The sequence below is a fragment of the Furipterus horrens genome, unplaced genomic scaffold (genome assembly GCF_987537825.1).
Source record: "Furipterus horrens unplaced genomic scaffold, mFurHor1.1.pri manual_scaffold_6, whole genome shotgun sequence".
NCBI classification, from domain to species: Eukaryota; Metazoa; Chordata; class Mammalia; order Chiroptera; family Furipteridae; genus Furipterus; species Furipterus horrens.
This window is the reverse complement of record NW_028327176.1, coordinates 1,206,167-1,222,124: the sequence shown is the minus strand read 5'-3', so window position 1 is coordinate 1,222,124 and position 15,958 is coordinate 1,206,167. Positions and strand designations below refer to the sequence as shown.

The 15,958-nt window shown below is 63.9% G+C and overlaps 1 protein-coding gene across 1 annotated transcript; it reads right to left on the bottom strand.

The window, feature by feature from the left end:
* Positions 1-107: 107 nt before the first annotated feature.
* Positions 108-11,709, bottom strand: COLEC11 (collectin subfamily member 11). The gene is made up of 6 exons (XM_090280150.1): positions 11,568-11,709; positions 7,299-7,370; positions 3,888-3,959; positions 1,700-1,753; positions 789-884; positions 108-581 (listed from the first exon to the last, which is right to left on the bottom strand). The coding sequence occupies exons 1-6, from the start codon at positions 11,683-11,685 to the stop codon at positions 190-192; spliced, it is 804 nt and encodes a 267-aa protein (XP_090136276.1). The 5' UTR covers positions 11,686-11,709; the 3' UTR covers positions 108-189.
* Positions 11,710-15,958: the final 4,249 nt, after the last annotated feature.

The window sequence follows — 15,958 nt, the reverse complement described above, 5'->3', positions numbered from 1 at the left end:
GGACCCTCCCCGCTACCATGCAAGTGGCAAAGCTTTACCCCTCCCGAACCCCCACCAGGGGCACCTTCCTCCTGAGCACAGGCCACAGCCCCTGCGCGCGCGCTGGGGCGCACCAGAGGAGCGGCCCCCACCCCCAGGCCCGTGGGCGTGGCGCCGGGGGTTGGGGCGGGCACCCCTGGCCGGCTGGGCTCACACGTGCTCCTTGTCGAACTCGCACAGGAAGGGCATGGCCAGGTGGCAGGCCACGTCGTTCCAGCCGCCGGCGGCCACCAGCTCCACGCAGTCCTCCTCGTCGTAGGCGTTGTTGGGCTCGCCGCTGCGCCACGGGCTGAAGGTCTGCATGGGGGCGCGGTCCGCGTACACGAAGCTGCCCTCGCGCTCCCGGTCGTTGATCCCGATGAAGACGCGGGACAGGCCCGCCTGCGCCACGTAGGCGGCCAGGAGGCCGTTGGCGGCCTCGTCCTTGGGCATGGCCAGCGTGCCGCCTCGGCCCTGGCAGGCCAGCTGCGCGTCCGCGTACGTCCTCTCCTCCTTGACCAGCAGGTAGATCTTGCTGTCGGTCTCGCGCACGCCGGCGACAGCTGCGGGGAGGGCAGTGCTGGAAAGTGAGCCCTCGCGTTTCCGGAACAGCCTCAGGGCGCGCCCCGCGCTGCACGGCGCCATGGGCAGCGGGCGGTGCCACGTGCACACGCGCGGGGCGGGGCCACGCCATCCCCGGGTTCAGGGAGGCGGAGGAACGGGGGAGGGGGACGCGGGGACGGCCAGAGAGCGTGCCGAGAGGAGCCTACCATTCTTTATGAACTTTAACTCGGTCGTCAGCTGGGTGACCTGGTTGTCCATCTCCCCGATGGCCTTGCGCAGCTGGCTGCACTCACACGGGAGCCCTGCGGAGACAGGGCTGTGTTGGGAGACTGGCTCACGGGCGGGGCTCGGAAAAGAAGGAAGGAGCGCTCCCCAAAATAGACATGTCACCCAACAGACCCCATGGGCCCCGGCGCCCAGACGCAGGGGACTGCAGGGACGTGGCTCAGGGCGGTCCCCGTGGAGGTGGAGGGAAGACGAAGCAGGTGAGGACAAGGGTGGCGGTGGGACCGGGACGCAGTGATCAAATATTGGGGACACCAGGTTCCCATCTCAGAGACTTGGTGGGAGGTGGCACCACGCTGAGCTGCGTTGAGCAGAGGGACCGTGAGCTGAAGGTGCCTCTGGGACGTCACGTGGGGACTCGGAGCTGACACCCGGGCCAGGGCGCAGATTCGCGCATCGCTGGCCTGTGTGGGGACTACAGGAGGGGTCGTGGGCGCTGGATAAAAAGACGTCGGAAACGAGGGGAAAACCCGGAAAGGACAGCTGTGCTTCTCTCCGGAGTCTGGTGGTCAGAGGAAGGGGGACCCTGTGGCACCCAGAGCAGCAGAGAGAGAGGACACTGCCTCGGGACCGCATGTCTGAGCACCACTGTGCGGCGACACGGTCGCACGCCGTGGGCGAGCAGCCTGCAGCCCTGAGCAGGACGCCGGTGTGCGGCGGGAGGACAGGCTCCCTGAAACAGCCTCGGAGGGCGCGGCGGATGAGGGGCACCCCTGCCGGCCACAGGCACCTCGTTTCCCTGCCCGGGGCAGTTTTAGTTCATGAGTTACACGTTTTCAGAAGTGCAATTTGAATACATGTTTTAAAAATCCTTGGACCCTTTATGCAATACCTGGTTCTCCATTGGGGCCAGGGGGTCCTACATCACCAGAATCCCCTTTTTCACCTGAAAAAGAAAAGCAAGGTCAAAGCCACCAAGTAGAGGGGGAACATGTTTCACAAGTTCATAAGGATAACATGTCATGTCTTCCACGTGTGATGCCCCGGGTTCCTCCCAGACCACAGGGAGTGACGGTCTGCAGACCACTGATCCCTCACGCCCATGTGCGTGGCACGAAGCACACGCCTTGCACAGGTCTCAGAGAGCAGCAGGCGATCATTTCTTACGCCAGCTCTGGCAAATGCCGGCTGCCTCCCGGAACATGTCTTGGACATCACGTCATGAGGCCAGACACTAGGAGCAAGCAGCCACTAAACCTGATGCCCGTTCAGTCCAGGTCCCTCGTCACAGCAGGGAAAAGCCAGAAAGAACATGTGGTCCCAGAGCTGAGGGGCCTCAGAGATGATCAAACCCACTGGTAATGGGTTCCCATCCTGCGGAGACCAGCCCTGCCGGCCCCACCTTCGGATGCAGCAAGGTGGCCCCGGAGGGCATGGCCACCCCAGGCCTGGGCTCCGGCCTCCTGCTGGACGGGACACGCCACGTGGCTGCTCTGCCCTCCGATTCCCTCTAACAGAATCGTGGCCACACGGCCTTCTGGCTCCTCTAAACCTAGATGGTGGATATTCACGTTAAAGCCACATAAATATTCCAGAAGTGTCATCTTCCTCCCCCAGGGAGAACCTGAGTCTCAGCTAGGGGACAGTGAAGGGCCAGCGACTCCTCCGTCCGTGGATTCAGTGACCATTTTCCTGGGAGGGCCCGAGCCTGACTCTGTCCAGTGGGCTCCTCTGTGTCCCTCATCAACACTGGGGCCTGACAAGGACCCGGAGGGCGACCTCGGGGGTGAAGCTGACCAAAGAGCGAGGCCACGGGAGGGCCTCGGGGTGTCCCCGGGAGGCGCAGTGACTTCTGTCCAGAGCACAGGCTGTGCGTTCAAGCTCACACACCCCTGCGCACAGGCAGCCCCTCCTGCTGCAGTAGCCAGAGGTGGAAACAACCCAGGTGCCCACCAGCAGATGGGCGGATAAATAGAGCGTGGTCCCTCCGTGCAGTGGAATATTATGCAGCCTTGAAAAGGAAGGAAACTGACACATGCCACAGCACAGATGAGCCTCAAAAACATCACACCCAACCCCAGAGGAGATTTTGTTCCTATGAAGTATCTAGAAGGGGCAAGTTCATCGACCAGGACAGCAGGTCAGCAGTCACCCGGAGCTGGGAGGCAGGAGCAGTTGCTCCCTGAGCACAGTCTCTTTGGGGTGACGGGAACATCTGCGGATGGACAGCGGCAAGGGCTGTGCCCTACTGCCAACGTCCGCCACACCCCTGAACTCGACAGTTATAATAGTTTAAATGGCAAATGTTATGTTGCACGTGTTTCTCCACAGTTACATTGTTAAGGCATGTACTTCTCATCTCTGTGCTGGGGATGAGTCGGCCACACACAAGGCAGGTGCCCCCAGGAGCTGGCTGGGGGAGCGGGCGGCTGAGCTGAGCTGGCCACACTCCCCACCACACTCTTGGCCGGGCCAGGCGGGGGCAGGCCCGTGACCGCCGACCGGCCGGTGATGACGCACGGGAGCCAGCTCCAGCTCCGGGTGGACGTAGCCGGCCCGCTCCCACCTTCAGCGCCTGGCAGCTCTGAGCCATCCCTCGCCTGCCCGGCCTCAGCTTCTCCTCCTGCACCAGGACAGGACCTGCGGGAGACCCTCTGGCGCCACCCACTGAACTCAGGGGCTGGGCTCCGTGCCTCCCGCACCCCACTGAGCCTCCCGAGCCCAGCACAGGTGCGGGACCAACCAGGGGTCCAACATCCATTGACAGTGATGTTGGAGGACGGAGAGCTGTGCCATTCTGAGCCAGCCCTGACGACGGGGCCTCGCTCCCAGCATTGTGTGGGCCAGATGAGGTCGCGAGGTGGACACATTTGGAAACAGCAGGCCTGTGTCCCTAGAGGCCCGGCCTGCCATGGTGGCACTTGAACACAGTAACTGTGATCACACCTGGACACACACCACAGGACACAGCTTATCAGATACACCACCTCAGGAATAAACACAGTCACCGGGCAGGGCCGCCAGAGCAGCCGGGTGCCGTGGGCCTGGGCAGGAAGGTGAGGCAGAAGCAGCGGAAATACCTTTAGAACCAATGGGACCGATTTTTCCATGGCGACCCACACTGCCTTTCTGTCCTTTGTCACCCACGTCTCCTGCAGAAAGCAAGATCAAAGGCGGTTAATGCACAGGAAATGCGCTGTCCCTCCCATGACATCACACAGTCATTCACGCACACAGATGCTATACACATGTACACATCAGTGCATGCACACTCGTGTGCACACGCATGTCACGTGTGCATGTGCATGTCCGCCGCTGCACATATAGGTGTGTGGGTGTGCGTACGCATATTATGCATGTGAGTGTGTGCTGTCTGCACAAGTGTGCACATGTGCACGTTGCATGTGCACGCATGCTGTTCATGTGTATGCATCTATGCGGTGCACACACACAAAAATAACGCATGAACACACGCATGTGTGCACAAGGGTGCCTTTATGCTCGCACTACCCAGGCTGTGAGGCTGGTCAGCAGGAGCCAGGCGTGAACCCAGAGCCCCTGAGGGGCCAGGAGGTGCTCCCGCTGCACACCGGCCCGCCCCGTACGAGCTCCACACCCCGAGACCTGTCACTGGTGCCGGCTGCGACTTCTGTGGGGACAGGCTGTGTCGGGGGGGGGAGGCGAGGACCGGCCCACACCGGCGACTGCTGACACAGTCTAGTTCACAGCCTGCCAGGCTGTGCGTGGACCACGGAGCCGTCCCCAGCCCCCCACCCCCCCTTCCCAGACCGGGAGGAAGCCCTGCTCTGGAGACTCGTGGAGGATGGTCTAAGTCACCGAGGAAGGGACGCCCCTGCGGGTGAGGAGAAGGAAGGGCAGGCGGGAACGAGGGGGAGCGTGGCTGGCCGTCTGTCACGTGGAGCAAGGCTTTGCCCGTGGGCTTGCATGGACCCGTGATCATCAGTGCAGGGGCTCCTACAGGGGCTGCTCTCGCCCCCAGCAGCTCAGGCGCAGCGCGTCTGCGGGGCTGGAACTACATCTCTGGACGGGAATCGCGCGTTCCGCCCCAGCGAGCCTCTGAGCTCTGCAGCCTCCGCCTTGCCCAGCGCCACGGCTTGACACGTGGCTTTCTGCCACAATGTGCCCTCTGCCTCCACACAGCGCCCCCTCCGGGCTCTGAGAGGCTCCAGGCTGGTCCCCCGAGCACTCGGCACCTGGAAGTGCTCAGCCTGGGAATTCGCGACGGGAAGGAGGCACGAGCCAGGCCGCTTCCGTGCCAGCCAAGTCCATCCTGACTCAGGGGCGAAAGCAGAGCATCCGTGGTCGCTGCGAGCTCACGTAGCGAGAACAAGAGAGAATGAGGGGTGAGATGGCCGAGCGACGATGACCGAGACCGGCGAGCAGAGAAGCGTCTGTACACAGAATCCGACAGCCGCAGCTCACGCCTCGTGACTTTGAAAAAACGTCACTGAAATCAGCCTGAACCCGTGGCCGTCTGGCCTCGGAGACGCCCACTCCCTGACTGGCGTGTGCACTCGCTGTGTGAATTGCGTCATGAGTTCGATAATGAAATAAGTGATGAGAGTAATAAAGGAAGAGTAATAAGCCCTCTGGTCTAAGGTGCCTTCAGCTGCTGTGATCTGGAACCTGATGAAGCAGCAACGTCGCCGCCCTCCCCGCAGGTGGGGGAGCGGGCTGGCTGCGGCCCACGAGCCCCCCCTCCACCACCCTGACACCGCAAGGGGCCTCTCCGCCCAGGCCCGCTGCTGCTGCGGCGTTCTCCCAGCAGACACGAGACAGAAGAGGGGACAGAGGCGGCTGGTGGGGAGGGGAAGCACCGGGGCCAGCATGACGGCCACTTCCGGCCGCTCGTCACTCTAAGGAAAGAGTCAGAGACGTGTCTTATGCACCCAGAAGCAGAACCCAAGAAGGGCTTTAGAACACACAGAAAATGACAACCTGGCCAAAGGGCACAAAGGCAGGAAAGGGACACAGGTCACTTTGAAACACTGGGACAGGTGCCCCCGCCTCCTGCCTGAGGGCAGAGGCAAAGGAGGCCCGGACCCGGGGCGTTTCTCTGCCAGAGTCAGTGAGCGGGCACCAGGCACCAACCTGGTCCTTCCGAGGCGTCACAGAAAGTTCACACACGCGGTCGCACTGTGAGGTGTGTCTTCCAGCTGCGCTCACACTTTAAACAGTGACAGACACGAGATCGCTCACTACAGCGCCCACCCTTCCCCCCAAACCCCCCCGGGAAACGTGAGTCCCAGGAACAGGGGACCAGGCAGACACCGCCTGACACTTCCCAGCATGGGGGAGGGGACGAGGAAATCCTGGGTCCCCAGGGGAACATCTCCAGAGGGCCCGGCGGTGCCCGGAGTGGTATGCAGGTGGCGTGTGTGTCCTGTTCTCACAAAAGGGGGAACAGGGTGTCACTGTCTGCCAATAAAGTCATGAAGTCGGGAAAGACCGATACCCCTGGCAGTGGTGGCGGGGGTGGGGTTCGGGGAGGACACTGTCCCCTGTGAGCCATTTCTGTAGGTTTTAAACTTGAAACTATAAGACTAGCATTTTTTTCTTTTTTAATTAACTTCTGTGAGCCAAGAGGAAAACGGGGCTGCTGGAGGGACCAGCGGTGACGGGTGGTGACGGAGACGCTGTGGGTGGTGACTGCGATGCGCGTCCACAGGCGGGCGCAGCGGCCCACTCGCCGCACCGTGCCCTTCAGGAGGGGTGCCAGTCGCCCCTCGGAGAGCTTGACCCTCGTGTGTGGGGCTGAGCACACAGGCTCAGTGGCCTTGACTGGGGCCGTGATAATAGTTTTTAAAAGCTGGGAAGAGCCTAAGTGTCCAGTGTTGGGAGGTCGCCGGGGGCGCGGCTGGGAGAGCCTCGGTTCCGGTCTCACGAACAGCGTGGGAGCACAGACCACGCCCGCTCACAGGCGGCTCTAATGGCCTGGTTAACGCTGAGGCGGCCGCGGTCGTGCCTGCTGGTACTAACGCCACTGACTGGACATCTCCCGTTCGCTGCGCTGCCACCCGTCCGGCCTGGCTCCCAGGGCCAGGCACCCGCCCTAGAGGCTGCAAGTGTCATGCGTGGACACACACTCACAGTGGTTAGCGCCCGTCAGCGGTAAGTGGGTGCCATGCAGAACAGCACGCCTGCCCACGCGTGTGCTCCCCCTTGGCTGCCGGCACGGCTGATCAGTTGTGGGCACCCTCACACCTGTCTTAGGCGTGTGATGCCCGCAGGCCCCCCGTGTTGCAGATGAGGCTACTGGGGGTCCCGTGCACACAGCTGCCTGCCAACGCCACCCAGGACCCCTGTCCTGGAGCCAGCAGGCCGGTGCCGGCACCCCTGTTCCGAGAGGCCACTCCACGCCAGCCTACGCCAGGAGCAGGCCGGCTGGCCTCCTGAGACCCCCCCGGCTGTGGGGCCCCCCCGCATCCCCCTGCCCTCGTGTGCAGAGCCCGGAGCGGCGGAGGCGTTACCTTTCTCCCCCGTGGGGCCCACTCTTCCAGGCCGTCCGGGCGCGCCTTTGTCTCCCTTCTCTCCAGCTTCCCCTGCGGAAGGAGTCACACGCGTTTAGGGCTCGCTCTGCGCACAGGACCCAGGTGACAGGTGGAGGGACGGTGAGGAGAAAGCCTGCCCCATCTGTGCTGCCACAGGTCCCGGGCTCCCCTCTCCTGCAGCTCGGCCCCCTCTGCTTTCACCTCCCACCCCGACCTCCACGCAGAGGGTGCTTGGCTCCCCACCCCTGCTGCTCTCAGGCCTCTGCCTCTCTCCCCCCACCCCCGCCCCCGCCCCCCGCCGTCTCCCTCTGGGACGGGTGTCACTCTCTCCAACTGCCGCCCTGGCCGGCTCCCAGTCTGGCCCCGACGCCCGTCCTCCTCCGCAGGACCCCGACTGCCCATGAAGAGGGAGTGTCTCCAAGTGTCCTTCAGGGCCAGCGACCCTCCTGGCCTTGCCCACCTCTGTCTCCCTGTCACACCTGGTTGCTCGGACGGGCACCCCCAGTCCTTTGACACGAGCCCCCCAGAGCCCACGCTCCTGCTCTGGCCGGCCTAACGGTCTGTCCCAGGACTGCAGCCTTCGGGCTGAGACCTGCTGGACGGGGAGCGGCAGCCGGGCAGCCACCTGGGCCCACGTCAGCTGCCCCCACCCCACCCCCCGACTCCTCAGCTTTGACGGGGTTGGATGACCATGTCTGGAGAAACACCATGCCGGCGGGCATTTCAAAGGCCACCTGCGCACGCCCGGCGTTTCAGTCCTGAGGCAGTGTCCCAGCTCTGCACACAGGGGGCAGGTCTGCTGTGTTCGCTGTCAGCTCGTCTCCGGGGACAGGAAGCCCGAAGCCCCAGCTGGTGATAACTCCACCGGCTGCTTCTCTAAACCTATAAACCTCTCCACTCAGAAGTCACATGCGCTCCCGTGTGCACCCGGGAGCGCAGCCCTTCCCGCAGCCCCTCTTTCCCAGGTATTGATTCAGGGCTGATTTCCTACGGAGTTCTCCACACCAAGCTATTTCCCCGCCAGCAGCGGCTCGCATTTCAGCGGCCGGGCCTGTGCCCGCCGTCACGAACAAGCGGCTCTCCCCTCCCAAAGAAACCAGGCAAGCGTCGCCAGGAGTTCCTGCCTGCCTGCCTCCCTGCAGCTCACACAAACATCCGTGCGCAGAACGCTCTTGCGTGGACCGCACTGGGGCGATGCTGGGCCCAAGCCGCGGCGCGTGGCAGCTACACAGGACACGTCTGGGGACGCTTTGGTGTGGCAGCCAGCTCAGAAAGGCCGCGGGCGTCCCTGACCTTGTGACACCTGCTTCTGCAGCCGAACAAACAAGTCTGCGAGCCCACGCGGCCCCTGCGAGCACACGGGTGTGGGGCCTTAGCCCAGAGGAGCGCTGGGCACCGTGGAGGACGGACCCCGACCCAGGCCGGCTGTGCCCCTGCGGACAGGCAGGCAGGCCGCCCAGACCAGAGCGCCGTCCACGTCCAAGGGGCAGGGTCCCTGAAGGCCTGGGTCACGGCGTGGCTGCATCAGCCTGCTCTTAGGGATGATGGTGTTTGATTTTTAAATTAATTCGATAAAACCCACGAGAATAGCTGGGCCCTTTCAACGGGCCCTGCAGCAGGTGCACGGACACACGTGTCTGCGCCACCACGGCCCACGCTCCCGCCCTCCGGCAGGCGCTGGTGTCCCCGTCACGGGAGCTCTTGCTCTCCAGACGCAGAGATAATGTGTTATTATTTATATATTTTTAAACATGTTTTTATTTACTAATTTTTAGAGAGAGAGGAAGGGAGGGAGGGAGGAGGAAAGTGAGAGAGAAGCATCAATGCTGGTTCCACTGACTTACACGTTCATTGGTTGCTTCTTGTATGAGCCCGGACCGAGGATCGAACCCACAACCTTGGCACGTGGGGATGACGCTCTAAGCAGCGGAGCCGCCCGGCCGGGGCTGCGTGTTATTATTGGGCCTCTAACAGCAAATACATCTCAGCTGGAGCCCTAACACTGGCGAGGGGCAGGGCTGCGTGGAGCTGCGCTGGGAAAGTGTGGGCGGCCCAGGCTGGCCTCGGGAGTGTCCCCACACCCCGCACCCTGCACCCCGCACCCCGCGGCCGCTCGCTCCCAGCCAGCCCGGCTCTGGGGAAGTCTCAGCCACGTCTGCCTCCGCAGTGAGTGGGGTCCCTCGCACCCCCCATCTCCACTGACTGACCGACAGTTGGGGTAGTAAACCCTCTCACGGGCTGTGCTGGCTCATGCCAGGGGCTCGTCCACTCCCTGATCGGGGCGTGGGCAGCGTAGCCACGTCCCGGACACGGAACGGTCCTGTGGTCGCCGCCGCCCTGCAGCTGGGTGTGAGCGTGAAGCCACCACACACACACACACACACACACACTCTCTCTCTCTCCCTCTCTCTCTCCATCTCTCTCTCTCCTGTGATAAGAAGTCCTCACTGGCCCGGGACGCCTCCGGAAAGAAGAAGGTGGAGCCACTGACGGTGGAAAGGGTCCTCACGCCTCTGCCCTGAGGTTCCCACACCCCCTGCGCTCACGGGCTTTACGCTGCGACCTTCACAGCATCTCTGCAAGGTCAGAGACGACCTGGGAGCCACCGAGAAGGCCTTCATTCACCCGACAGGGACAGACCCGCTGAGCAAACGGGCGCCCCCAGCAGCTGTCGGAGCAGCCCCGCACCCTCCCCCCTGCACAGCCACCAGCAGGGTCCCTCGGAGGCCAGTCTTCCCTTCACAGGGGAGGTGGGGGGGCCTGTCTCCCCTGAACTGTTACTGTCTGGAGCCCAGCTTGCTTATCGCCACGGGGTCTCTCTTCCCTTCCCCGCCCCCACTGTCCCCTGCTGCCGATCTAAACATCAGAGCAATGAACTTCCTGCCTGGACGAGGGGCTGTTTCTAATTGGCCCACTCGCGTCACAGAGCAGGACCCCGCTGTCCCTGGGCCTCTGCTGTCAGAGCGAGACCCGAGTCCCCCCTCCCACAGAGCCGACGTGAGCCGATGCACAAAGCTCCCCCCTCAGCGCTTCTGAGAAGTGGCTGCAGACCATGTTCACCCAGAGAGAGACAAGGACTATGCCTGAGGCCTGGGACCCACCCCGACTCCCCACCGACATGTGGGGCCACAGGGTCCGGTGTTCCCTGCTCCTGGACACTAGACAGGAGGGGACGTGCGGACCCCTGGAGCCCACCCACATCCGCCTGGGACAGGGTCCCACCGGAAACCCACACCAGGCTGCAAAGTCAGGGGCCAAACTCACCCTTTCACCCAAACGTCCGACGGTTTGAGTTGCTACCAACATGATTTACTTTTTAAAGAGGGTCAGTGTGTTTGTTACAAGTCCAAACACAGAAGCCAGCAGGTGGTTTGGGCCACGGGTTGTCCTCCTGGTGCCCGCACGGCACAGGGAAAGCAGGGTGTCCCCTGGTCACCTGCCAGCAGCCCACGGCCCACACAGGGAGGGGAGTGCAGATGGAACTGGGGACGCGGAGGCCACCGGTGTGTGGCAGCCTGGGCTGGCCCCTCCGCCACCTGCCTTCCTGCACAGGAGCTCCGGGCCCGGGCTCACCTCGCGTGGCCGGGGTGCCCTGCCCCTGCCCCGAAATTCCTTGCCACCTTTGCACTGGGCCCCCGAGGGGCGGAGCTGGACCTGCGTGGGGACAAGGCAGTGCAGGACCCCCGCTCTGCAGAGACCAGTGACTCTTCACCGGAAGAGCCGCTCTGGGCCCGGGGCTCCGGGCTGGCCCGCCCCCCGCTGTCTGCAGGGCCGCCGCACCAGCAGGGAGACTGCAGACAAACCGACACGCGAAAGGGCTCTCGATTCCCAGGGGGATAAAGAGCTACCGGGGGGCCAGGCAGGCGCCCAGGTCTCAGAGCCGCGCAGCCCAACGGGCCGCTCGCTGAATCCCTGCACCCAAGGGTCCTCGTCTGCAGAAGGACCGGAGAGCCGCTCATCCTGGGGCCGCGTGACGGTGAGTGCTGAGCGGGGACACGGGTCACAGCCTCTCCATGTCCCGGGCCGAGGCCTGAGCTGCGCAGAGTGGCTCCCAGTTTACAGAGTTCCCGGGCGGCCGGATTGTGGACGCCACGCCTTCCAGCCCCCGCTTCCTCGGGTCGGGGAGCTGAGGCCCCCACGGTCAGACCCGGCCCCGGCCCCGGGACTGAGGCCTGGAGCCCCGGGACGGCTGCTGTGTGATTGTGCAGGGGGTGCCCCCCGCCCGCCTGCCGGGTCCCCGCGGGTTACCTTTGAGGCCCGGGACCAGGATCTGCACGGAGCAGGCGTCCTCTGCCGGCTGCTGGGGCTCCCCGGGCAGGACCAGCGACAGGCAGGCCAGGCCGAGCAGGGCCAGAGCGCTCCTCATGATGGGCACAGGCGGGCGCCGCTCCTGGGGGAAGGAAGGCGCAGTGACAGGGGTTCCCCAAAGCAGCAGCCGGGGGCAGTGTGCCGGCCGCCCCGCAGGCCAAGGGGGGCTGCTGTGGGGGCGCTCCTGTGGTTTCGGCCTCTCTGTTTACCGCCTGGTGAGGTGCTACGCAGCCCCCTCCTCTAGTTCCCCACGACGGACCGTCTTCACGCAAAGGCATGTTCACAGGCCTGGACGCCACGCAGCACGTCTGGCCGGCCTCGCCCACCAGATCTTGTCACGTGCTGCCGTCCCGGGCCTGCCCCCCGCCCCCCCCCCCCGGTTCCCCACACGGCACCAGCATTCCCCTGGACAGTGAGCCCCCCTTCTCTTGCTGACTCTTAAACGGCACCCCCACGCAGACGTGCATCCTTGAACAGCAGGCTGCACGGCTGTGCTTGGCTTACTGTCACAGGACGGCACGTCACACCGTGTGGAGTCTTCTGGACACACCACTGCACCCCCACAGCACCCAGGCTCACCCACAGTGCTCAGGCAGCTCAGGCTCCCTGACCCCCAGGGTGGGGCAGGACAGCTGCCACCTCTCCCCGCCACATGGGGCTCAGGTGTTGAATGGCATCAAGTCTGGGGACCACGATGCATCTGCCGGGACCAGTGCCCTGACCCAGTGGCCTCTCCTCTGTCCACCTGGTTCACCTTGAAGTGGAGGCGAGACTCCCCCTGCTCCCTGTGACTCTGATGCCCCCAGAGCTCTGCCTGGGCCCGGCCCCCAGCAAGTACCCCCTAGTGACAGCCTTAGTGTCACTGTGACCACAGGCTGTGGGGTGGCCTCACGGCCTGCAAGGGCCTCCAGACAAATAGAAGAGCCGGAAGCTGGAGCTGCTGGGACAAGCCCGCGCCATGCTCCCCTGGGACACAGGCCGCAGCATCCGTGACCTGGGCCGGCGGGCAAGGTCCCAGACTGACCCAGGGATGAAGGTGAGCGTGCCCTGCCCTGGGGACAGCAGGAGGCCCTGAAGCCTTCACAAGCCCAGCACCCAGTCCCCTTCACAGGGCAGGAATCACACGGAAGGCGGTGGCCTCCCGGCCCTGCCCCTGGGGCCGGTGGGGACGACGGCTGGGCCTGGGCTCGCTGACGCTGCCGCCTGCCCATGTGGGCATCGGGCCGCCCCCTCCCCGGCCAGCAGCGGGCATGGCTGTGGCCTCATTGGACTGCGGTGCTTTGTCTGGTGGTGAGCACAGAGGCCAGTATTCGCCGTGTGTGACGGGGACATGATGGGGACACCGGCATCGCACCTGACCCCAGGGCCGCCCTGAAGGGGGCGGCTGCTCACCTGAGCTGAGCGGGCAGCTGGGGGCTCGGCCCCTCATCCCGTCCCAGCTGGTCAGGGTCGCTGGCACCCCAGCCGCCTCCCCGACCCTCTGCTGCCCCCCACTTGGCTGCGGCCTCTGCTCACACACACACACAGCAGAGCCAGAGGGAACGAAGGAAACAGATGCCCTCTGGCCGGCCCCGGGCTGAGCGTGTTCCTCCTGCCCCTCTGCGGGCCCAGCCGGTCCACGTCAGCTAATGCCGGCTGGAAGAGGGCGGCGCACCCCGGTCTGCAACCTGGAAAGAGCTGGGAGTGCTCAGGCCTGAGCTGGGCAGATGCCGCGCTGAGTGTGTGAACAGGCAGACAGACGGGAGTTCACAATGTGGTTCGGGTCATCCGATGCTCTGCTCGGCGCCAGGGCGCCCACGGCCTGGAGTGTTTGCCGGGTCTGCTGCCCACAGCGCTCCCGGCCACATGGGCAGGACAGGCTGGTCACCACCGCTGTCACTGTCCCAGACCCAAGTTTGCAGCCAGGGCAGATGGCCACCCTGTGCCTCTGACCATCATGAACTCAGCAGCGGGTTAGCTGCCCTCCCAGAAATGACGTAACGTCACAAGGCGATTACACCTCCGTGACATGTCACTGTGAACTCTCGCTGCACCGACTTGTGTACTCAGGCCAGCGACGCCCGCACCTTGGTATTTTCTGGATGCAAACTGGGATGAGACTTTTTAAGCGTCTCAGGTGTCGGGAGTTGACATGGACTTGCCTCTGCAGCCAGAAGCACATGCTGAGCAGGTGTACTGCTCACCTGTGGACGGCGGAGGAGCGGCTTCGAGGAAGACCACGGCTGCATCCCAGGAGAGCAGGGAGCAGTGAGGGTCAGCAGCATAAGCTGAGCTGGACTCCCGGCCTCTCCCTCCCTCGCTCGCTGACCCCACTGCCATCCTCACATCCGTGGCCACCCCGGGCCGCCCTGACCCTGGCCGGCTCCGCGGTCCTGCGGGCAGGATGGTGGGTGGTGGGGGAGACCCCGGGCGGGAGCCGCTCCCCAGTCCTGGCTCTCTCCTGCCATCTGGGAGGAGGAATTTCGTTTTATAAACGGAGAAGCTACAGCCCCTCCCGAATCTAACAGCTGCACCCTGATCTGCAGGCCCGGGCCCAGGAGGGGAGGCGGCGGCGGCTCTGCAGAGGGTAGGGGACTCCGCTGGGAGTCTCAGCAGGAATACAGGACAAGGACGAAATGAACAGTGAAGGTTTAACCTGCCAAACGTACAACTGCACAAGGTATTACGTCCCCAGAGCAGACCCAGAGCTCTAGAAACACCTTCAGCGCCTGGGGAGAAGCCCAGGAAGCCCCGGAGCTGGGCTGCAGCCGGCCGACCCCCGGTGGGGCCCCAGGGGCCTCCCATGGCCACAGCAAGGGCCGCTCTCCGCCGGGATAGCACGGTTTTCTTATCTTTTCACAAAGGCCGCATAGCTGTACGCAAACCCTGTCTGTCCTCTCCGGGACACAGGTTCTTCAAAACTGCAATACAGGGAATAGCCGTGCAAGTCTGGGGACTGCTCTGCGTACGGCCAGGCAGTGTCCCCAGCAAACAGAGACATTCTGTACACATGTGCGACAGCCGCTAACGGGCATGCACACTCAGCATCCACACCTCACTCACGCCTCGCCGGGGGGATGGCCATTCTCCGCCCCGGTGTCAAGCAGGACGGGCCTCCCCGTGACACTTTTGTCTTCTCCACTTTGGGAGACCAGATGACCCCCATGCTGTGTGAGATGGTCTGTCTGTCCCCCACATCCAGGATCCCCGCTACTGATCTACCTGTCGCTGAGACAGATCACAGGAATGACTCCCTGGCCCTCCAGCTGCAGTGCGCGCTGGGCTGGGAGGGAGGGAAGCCATGGCCTCCCCTCTCTGAACCTGCGCGACCCAACTGGACACCAGTACCCAGACCAAGGACCCTGCCACGGTGACTCCCTGATGCTGGTGACTTGATCAGACCCGGAACTCCTGCCTCCCGATGAACGCAGACGCAAGTCTGGATCTCAGCACAGTGTCCAGTCCTCTCCCACCCAGGGCCCCCTCGGACCATCTGGAATCCGCCTTCCTGGCTCTGGTCAACCCCCGTCCTGGTCTCCGAGCGGGCAGCCATCGGCCAGGGTGTCCCCTACCTGAGGCGCACAGGAGGCAAAGGGGCGTCCTGACTGTCGGGCGGCGAGGACACTGTGCCTGCAGGCCCGCAGGGAGGCCAGCGCGCCGGGGCTGCCCCACCGCCCAGCAAACCAGGCTGGGCGCCTGCAGCGTTATCTGCAAACAGCTTCCTGTTTGAAGCCCTTGCTGCCCTGCTGGGGGGCGGGGGGCGCCGCACAGAGTGTGGGAACAGGCGGACGCGGGGGTCAGGGCTCGGGCTGCAGGCCCTGCAGAGGCTCCACGCTCCACCCAGGCTGTTCTCCGTCTCTTTTTTCAAGGCAAGCGTGAGGGTTTCGGAAATCAGTTGAGCGTGAAGAAGAGCGGTAATGACCCGCTGGCAGGTGAGCCCTCGGACAGAAGAAGTAAACACGCCCGACACGCTCCCTTCTCGCCGCGTGGGGTTGCAGAGAAGCACCAAGCGCACCTACTGCTCATGCAGGCCTGGCCCCGGGGGGGACCCCAGGCTCACTCCCCTTGTTGAACTTCCAATTGAAGGCAACACGTACCCCAAACATGTCTTTGTGGGGGGATGGGCAGATCCAGCTTACACTGTGGGGTGGAGGCTCCTGGCCGGTGTGGAGCAGTGGGCTGAGCATCGTCCCTCAAAGCAAAGGTCGCTAGTTCAGTTCCCGGTCAGGGCACGTGCCTGGGTTGTGGGTTCAGTCCCCAGTTGGGGTGTGGGAGAGGCAACTGATTGATGTTTCTGTCCCTCTCTGTCTTCCTCCCTCCTCTCTCTCTAAAATAAATAAAATCTTTAAAGA

Coding starts and splice junctions, on each gene's coding strand:
- COLEC11 (XM_090280150.1), bottom strand. CDS start 11,685: ATGAGGAGCGCTCTGGCCCTGCTCGGCCTGGCCTGCCTGTCGCTGGTC. Junction 3,960..7,298: donor GGGCCCCACGGGGGAGAAAG/GTAACGCCTCCG, acceptor TGCTTTCTGCAG/GAGACGTGGGTGACAAAGGA. Junction 582..788: donor GTTAAAGTTCATAAAGAATG/GTAGGCTCCTCT, acceptor CCCTCCCCGCAG/CTGTCGCCGGCGTGCGCGAG.